Raw genomic sequence first — 8,191 nt, forward strand, 5'->3', positions numbered from 1 at the left:
GCCAGCGTGCTTTTAATAGGACTCTACAGAAGGTCAGGCTGGTTTCAGCTGCCATTCAAGACTGAAATATGCCACGGTCTTTTTAGACAGAAATACATTTTAATGTGTTAACTGCAGTTGTAATTATCAGACAATCAATGGCACATACCAACATGGACCACGGGTTTACTTTGGAAATTATTGTCTCATTTCTTTGTTGCTAAACATAGTCGTGGTGATGGCAAAGGTTATGTTCCACACTCTGTATTAACTGTGCCAAAATGAATAAAACCAGAAAATTCAAATATAACATCTACAAACATTCCTTTTGACTGTTTTTGAATATTTGAAGGATTAAAGCCGGTTTCTGAATATTTTACACGTTCCCAGTCTAGTCATGCAGTTTTCTCCGAGATATTAAATTGCATTTCTAAGCAGTGGATGAACAGTGACATGATATCACATCAGTATTATTATTAAAAGTAGTAGTAGTATTAAGAGAAAAACTAAAACAGGGTTCTGTACATATACCACAGAGCACACATCACCTCAGTCACCCTTCATCTCTCTGACATCTCTGCACTCAGCTCCAGAGGCAGCGAGAAAACAGCAAAGTGCTGTTGAAGCAAGCAAAGTAGGAGCTGTAATTATGCTGCACATTGAGGTTATTGCACATTCCTGCTCATTTATCAAGTAGCTGGCTGCAATTGTGTATGTGTTCCTTGCTGTAGTCGCTCTTGATATTATGTAGCAGTATACACTGTAAGAGATGGTGCGGCCGTTTTTTCGTGTGGGTGGAAAAAAGCATCTTTTATCTTGCAATACATTCAAATATTTTTTTCATAAACATTTATCCAAGCGGGGTTGCAATGGGCCTCAACCCTATCGTGGCTGCAAGGTTCCCCGGTGCAGGACCCGGGTCACAAAGAGAACACAAAGAGAGGGGTAGACGACAACTGATGAATCCGAATCATCTGATGGGGATATATTTAAGTCTCACTTCCTCAATGTTGATGTTCCTACTGACTTTGTATGTGTGTTTTTTCCCCCTTCTGATCTGATTAACTATGCATTAAAAAAATAGAGGTAGCAAAATACAGAACTGATCATAAATCATTGTTAATAATGCCAGGAAGGAAATAGATATGACTGTTGGTTACATAGCAGCAATGCTTGTGTTTAGGCCCATTTAAATCCTTTGTCAGCCGAGACAGCCTTCCTTTCCAAAGGAAAGATGGCCCCGGAGCTCAGGATGTGTTGCGCTCATAAATAACCAGCGCAAACAGAACTGCACAAGAAAGTCGATCTAATCTCTCGTGTTTGGGAGAATGGCTCACATCTTTCCTGTTTTGTTTTCAATCCTGCAGCCCTGTAGTACGGCTTGCTGACGCAAAACTGTTGTCTTAGAGCAGAAACGTTTCAGACACGCCGTGGTAAAACTTAAGAACTGACTGTTCTTAAGCGGGCTAGCGGCTTTCCACATTATTTCACGACTGACATCATATGAAACAGTGAATACGTCACCTCTCTGAATTTCTCTGTACTAAACTAAACCTCGCGTGTTGACTTATTTATACATTTGTGCACAGGGTGTTGAGCATTTCTGAGAACCAGACAGAGAACACGAACACTCATCAGATCCATTCGTGTTATAAGCAGACTGCGGCATCATTATGTCTGTGCATGTGCGAGCGTGTTAAGTCACACCAACACCTACAAAGAATCCAGTGAGTCACGCAAGAATAAAGGACGCAGTCTGTACTTCTCTAGAAGACTAGATTGTTATACAGTTCTGGAGTATTTTGTGTGTGGCAGCTTCTCAGTTAGAGGAAGAAATACTCTTAGGAAATAACACTCAGAAATAACTTTTTTGTTTGAAGTTCAAACCAAGCATGCTGTCTTCTGGGGAAGCTAATCTTTTAAAAGAGAAAGTATAACGCCTTTTATATCTTTGTGTTTAATACATCAAAAAAGAAAAGAAAAAAATAGCGTCAGATATAGAGCTGTGGTTTCCCATCTCGGTTAAAGGTGGCGCTTGGTAAACTCTAAGTGGAAATCATGAGTAGAAATCTTGTGACCTGAATTATGTGGCAAGAAAACTAAACTACATGTGTATGTAACCCTAAGTTAAAGATCCAGGCGTGTCATGTCAGCTTTGTGTCCACCACAACTCCCCATCCACACACAGGCAAAGTAAAATAAAACAATGAGATGTCAGTTTTTAGAAAAAATATCACTCTTTATTATAAATTAGTGAAACGTTTGTACACATATAAATAAGTGCAAAGTTGTATCAGTCTGCTTGCTTCGTCAAACTTCTCAATTATCTTCAAGCATCCCCAGCAAGTGGTTGGGCTGGCAAAAATACATCTTTATGAAAGACGGCGCATACAAGCGCACACACACAAAAAAGATCAACCATTTCATTTTAGCTCATGGTTTTAAGGAAAATGATGTTGACATTCATTTGAATGCAGTAATGATCCTGCCTGTGCCACAAATACTAAGACACCGTTCAGCCAATAAAAGGGTGTCTTTGTATTTGCTTAACTTGGCAGTGGTGCTCCTTTCTCAAGTAAAATCTCTGAGGATTCAGTCTTGTTGACCTTCCAACAAACTGTGGTCTTGTTCTGGCAAAATTTGGCGTAAACATGTTCTCTAAATCAAAAATATAAATGTCCACATTTTCCATTCTTTATACATCCCACACAAGCTGTTGCACAAATAAACCCAGAAAACCAATCAGTGTCCATTTATTTGTACTCTGGCTTTTTCCATTTATCGTCTGTGGATTTCCAGCGAACACTAGACCAGAAATCCCAGAATGCTAACACATCCAAGATTCTCATCCAGTAACAAAGCCAGTCCAGCTGTAATTGGTGGATCATTTTCTAAGGCTGATGTGTGAGCTAAACAGCCTCACAGTACACTGGTTAGCAGCAGCAGCGGTGGCAGAGGGAACCTATGTGTCACTGCACTGTAGACAGCTGGCTGTGAACCTCACTTCGGTTTTTACTAAGTTTCACGTCATCGGTGAGGCAGACGAAGATAGCGGTGTTATCTCTCTTTCGTGCCACCAGATCACAGCAGTGCTCTCGTTCTCTTGGCCCTCTTTGTGGATTGGTCCTCAATCCAGTGTCTTTTTAAATGTCTTTTTTTGAGAACAACACACATCTTGTCAGTACACATGTGGTCCCCCTTCACAAGCTCAGTCCTGGGCTCGATTCTGTCGACTCTACTGCTTCATTACTCCTCAAATGCAGCTCCCGACTGTGTATAGGTGCTCTGAAACCAACCAGGTTTTTTCCATTACACTCTTAACACAGGGATCAGTCAAATGCCACTAGATAGGAGCGTCATACTCCTGGAGGAAGTCCTTCAAATTATGAGGAAGTTGGTCTCTTTTGGAAGAAATGTTCAAATGTCCATTGACGGTTTTCCTGCACAGGTGCTGCAAAGTGGACATGCAGCAGGAGAGAGGTCGGATGAGCTCCAGAGGGATCTTCTGCCCACTGCAGTAAATGTAGTAGATATTCCCACTTTGAATGTTCCCTTTATTCTGAGCCATGTAGAAATGAACCAGCTTGAGAACGCAGTCAAAGTGGGGAACAGACTGAACGTTCTTAGGGTCAGTTTGCAGGTAAAAAGAGTTTGAATCATATTGGATGCGAAGGTTCTTGGTGCCCGAGGCCGTTTTGACACTGAGGGTGAAAAGGTGTCGGTGGTCAGCGCTGTCACGGATCAGAAACGTGCCCACTTTCTCGGACGCCAGCATGGCATTGGCCTCCTTGCCGGTGATGGTGCTCCAGTAGAAGCCACTCTCCTGGAGCTTTTGAAAAGTGGACAGGACCATCTGATACTGAGTTTTCGAGGTGAAAGTTTTGTAATGGTAAGACAGCCGCATTTTGGAGTCCAAGGGGCTGCTACTCATCGCGGAGTCAAACTTGCTGTGAGTTACCATGGCGCTATGCCCGCTTTCTTGGCAGCTTGAGGAGCACCAGGTGCCGCACAGACGAGAGAAGGGGTGAGGGTTGTTTGAGTAGGCAAGAAGCGGTCTGTTTTCAGCCTTTGCCTGAATGAAACACCTGAAGTAAAGAAAGAAGAGGCTTGGGTTAAAACTCAGTTTTGATCACACAGACATTAAAATTCTGATTTAAACTTTAACTACAAATTCAACTTGAATACTCTTAAAACTCCCAGAGGCACTACTGGAAACTTTTTTTTCCTTCCATAACTGTATGTCATGTTTAAAACTTTGGGGCTACCCAGCCTTACTCTTCTCTCCCTGTTTGACTAATATCCTTCAGCTAACTTCCAGCCGTTTCGGGGAAACTTTGTGTATGAGTGTGTATGTGCGTATGTGTGTGTAATCTGCCCTCGGGATTGAGGCACCACGGTCAGTTCCAGTAAAGACAGCATAATATTCATTGCGCAATTTACATGCCACGGTCGGCTTCTCTAAACTGTTTGCCTCAGTTAGTTAAACACCCTTGACATGAATTATACATTCTGGTTATATAATAAGGATTTTATGCTGCAGAGAGAGAGTGCAAAAATGAGAAAAGAGACTGGTCCGTACCTGTGATGTTTCTCCAAAGTCGCTCTTTTAAGTTAAATCCAAATGCTTGCTCAGATAGTGAGTTGTCCTGCCTCCTTTTGGGTGCTTGAGAAAAAACTTCAAAGTTTTTTTTTGTCTTGCCTTTTCTTTTTGGCAGGTTAGTAAAGAGCCTTCTCTGTGCGTAACAAGCTGAGTGCGCCTCTCAGAGAGCGGTGAACCTTTTTATACAGACGAGGCTGAGTCTTCAGACCCCGCCCCCTCACTTCCAGTAAAGCTGCTCTCCTGGCAGATTGACAGGAAGCGTGTGTTTATTTTTTTTAAAGGATTCCTGCTATGAGAAGCGCACTGCCCCCCTCCCCCCGCTGCTGTTCCTCCAAATGAAGTTAGTGAGGAGTTCCAAGCAGTCCTCCTGCACCTCTGTGTCTTTGTTCACACAAAACTTTTAACTTCATTGTAGATTTCGAGCCTCGATGCTTATTGACGCCGACCATAAATCTATATTTGGCTATGTAGTCATTTTTTTCCTATTAAAAGTTCCTCTTCCTCTTTTAGTGATTAGCGTGAGGTAATGATTCAGCTGCGACGCTTTGTGCAATCGGTTTCTGAGAAATTCATAGTAACAGAGGCTTGAATGCTCATCGCTGCCTTCCCATAGAGGGCGACAGATTTTGGGAAACTTGATTTTATTTCTCAACCGGCAACAGCTGGTTTCCAAGGGCAGCGGGTTATTGTTTACTTCTTGTCGTCAGATGGTTTAACAGTTTTCCCGTTTGCGTTTGTGCACTTTTAATGAGCGCCCTGAGATATTTGAGCGCTCTCTTATAAACCTTGATATGCTTTAATGTGACGCGGTGATCATTTGTAAGGTATTTATTATGTCTTGAAGCTACACCTGCATAGTTTGTATAATACTGGACATCAAATAGAGCAGTTTAAGTCCTATGTTAAGCTCTTTATACACGTATTAATACCAGTTTCCATTTTGCTTCTCTACAGAGACTGTGCTGCTGTTTTTCAGCTGAAAAAGTGCCTTTGCAATTGTTTATTTGCCCCCTTTTTGGTGGGTACACATGAATAAAAACGGGTGTAAAGGCAGATTATAAAATAAATGTTTAAAATATGTTTTTAGAGACACTTTGAATGGGTGTTATAAGCCAGTTTGTAGAACTGTTAAACAAGGACTTTTTTTAAAAAATTCATCAGAAGTCAGTTGTTCAGTTGTGGAAATGCCTATCTTTGGTAAATTGTGACTGATAGAGTGCTCATACTGTCCACCTCATCGTGTTCCCTGTTGACTCAGCTATGACCATCAGCTTCAGCTGGTTGTTCTGCTGTAGATTAACCCCAGGCTGTTTTTTCATGTCAGGATCTGTATACAGCTTACTCATTAATGCTGAGATCTATTAGGCAGGGCCATGGAATCGTACAGGAATTTGAAATTTCTCAACACAAACTGGAATCCATAGAAATAAAGAGAAAAAAACCCAAATTTTTCTCTGTTTTTTTTTTTAACAAACTTCAGGACAAGAGGGGGAGCTTGAGGGAAATAGAGTGACGCCAGAGTGCCTGATGGCCTTTGTTAAAGACCAGCTGTGTCCACAGAGGTGAGTCAGGTGCTGTCTAATACAGGCAAGCAGGATGGGAGAGGATCACTAGGATAGCCCTGTAACAGCGTGCTTGTTTCCAGAAAAACTATGGTGTCATCAATGTAAAGTATTAATTTGGTATTCAAAGGCTCCCCAGGGTCCATACTAGGAATGACTGGAACAAAAATGAACTAGTAAGCTGACTGAAGCTGGGAAAAAGAACCTGCCTTCCCAGTGCTCAACAGGAACAATTATGCACACTATTATGGGATGCTGACTTGGCTGTTTAATGTGTGTACTGTAATTTTACAGGTCGATTACAATAAACTGAGGCTGTGCATACATTTGTCAGTCAAGGTGGCAGGCGAACCAAGTGACCTGTAGCTGAGGCAGCTTTCTTCCCTGTTGCTGTAGCACACTGTGGGACTCCGGTTAAACATCTGTGGCTGGAAGGTTTGGCAATGACACATTTGGTTTTTTAGGCTAAGTGTGTGTGTGCATGTGTGTGTGCCATTCCCTGGCGTATATTTATAGTAGTCTTAGCGAATGAAAATACTACACCAAAAATGAGCATTTGTTCATATTTAAAGGTTCAAATGCATGAGCTACTGACAAACAAATACATCGACAACAACCAAATTTTCTGTGTAGTTCTTCTTAGAATTAGTTCTAAGTGGATTAGACAAGGCATCACATGGCAGCGGATGCTAGCTTTTAGCTATAAACCACTGGTTAGGGAGAAAAAAAGAGACAGCTGTTTAGGTTTTCCCAGACTGACTCGGAAATTTACCCTAGCTCGTGGTTCCCGTAAACCCACTGGGTATGAGGGCAAAATAGCAGACCTATCAACTGGAAAGGGCGGCGAAAAGCAAAAAAATATTATTCAACAAAATATTTTGGAGCTGCTTTTCTTTTTTTCTTTTTGTGTTTGCGCAGCTGAATGCACTGATCCTGAATTCCAGTTGAGTCAACAATACTGGTAACAGCATTTTTCTTTTGTTTTTTCCTTTTAAAATCCTATTATGCACAGAAAAGCCAGAATAAAATCGCTATTTCCTAATGCGCTAACTTACACAGACATTGTATTTCACGAAAGGAAGGACTGTAAAAGGAAATCTCAAAAGTTCCCGTAGAACTGCTAGACACTGATGAACTAAGATAATCTGGTAGATTCCTGGTATGCCTGTCAGTCTAAAATGTGTTAGTCTTTATGATGAATGAACAATGGCACTTTGTGTCTCTACCTGCCTGTTTCCCCTGTTTCTGTTTGTCCACTTACCGCCATTTGGAACTAAATTACTGTAAAACTTCCTTTTTTTGATTGGGCAGGGCAACTTCTGTGTTATTACCAATCATTCAGTAATGATTTCCTGGTAACTTTTTCAGTCTCTTTCTTACACTGTCGCTGTCAATGTCGGTCTTTGTGCTTCTGTAAATTATGGGAAGTCTTATGCATGACCACCGCAGCTGAGAATGCCACAAAAACCCAGATGGCAACACTGTTTTTCACAAGCTACTCTTCTGCTTCTTCTTCTTCTTCTTCTTCTTCAAATTTATATGTCCTTGTATATGTTGATGAAAACATATCCATGTATTTTGTGTTTACTGTAACCATTGTGGAGTTGTCTTTCACGACATACGAGGTTAGTCCGGGAAACACTTGGGAATATTCTGTTCATGCGCACTACGAATACCATTCATCACTCTGATTGCGCAACTCTGCTGTTGCAGATGTGTTCCTGTATTTTGACAGAGACGAGTGCTTTCTTATTAATATTTACTCTTTCCTATTAATGAGAACTGACGACACTACATGAGAAGTAAAACGGTTTTTTTCAGGAAAAAGAAAGAAATTCAAAATAAAATTCCAAAACTGAAAACACACTCTCCATTCAAAGCTCACAGACAATCAGACTGTGCAGATTTTTTTCTCTTTTATTGAATATGCATACTGCCACATAGTTGACTGTATTTCTCTGTGCACGGGTGATTAAACGTGCAGGTTTTTTTTAAATAAATGGTTGATTCCCACTTGATGATCTGTAAAGTTGTGAAAGCTGGCACTGAC

At 41.2% G+C, this 8,191-nt stretch overlaps 1 protein-coding gene across 1 annotated transcript; it reads right to left on the minus strand.

The window, feature by feature from the left end:
* Positions 1 to 2,197: 2,197 nt before the first annotated feature.
* On the minus strand, positions 2,198 to 4,747 carry LOC102193793 (suppressor of cytokine signaling 3-like). The gene is made up of 2 exons (XM_005744313.1): positions 4,559 to 4,747; positions 2,198 to 4,064 (listed from the first exon to the last, which is right to left on the minus strand). The coding sequence occupies exon 2, from the start codon at positions 3,938 to 3,940 to the stop codon at positions 3,323 to 3,325; it is 618 nt and encodes a 205-aa protein (XP_005744370.1). The 5' UTR covers positions 3,941 to 4,064; positions 4,559 to 4,747; the 3' UTR covers positions 2,198 to 3,322.
* Positions 4,748 to 8,191: the final 3,444 nt, after the last annotated feature.

This window comes from Pundamilia nyererei, unplaced genomic scaffold, assembly GCF_000239375.1.
Source record: "Pundamilia nyererei isolate P.nyererei 1_Seehausen unplaced genomic scaffold, PunNye1.0 scaffold00142, whole genome shotgun sequence".
Taxonomy (NCBI): domain Eukaryota; kingdom Metazoa; phylum Chordata; class Actinopteri; order Cichliformes; family Cichlidae; genus Pundamilia; species Pundamilia nyererei.

Bases quoted from the DNA above. Each gene is read 5' to 3' on its own strand.
- LOC102193793 (XM_005744313.1), bottom strand. From the start codon at position 3,940: ATGGTAACTCACAGCAAGTTTGACTCCGCGATGAGTAGCAGCCCCTTG.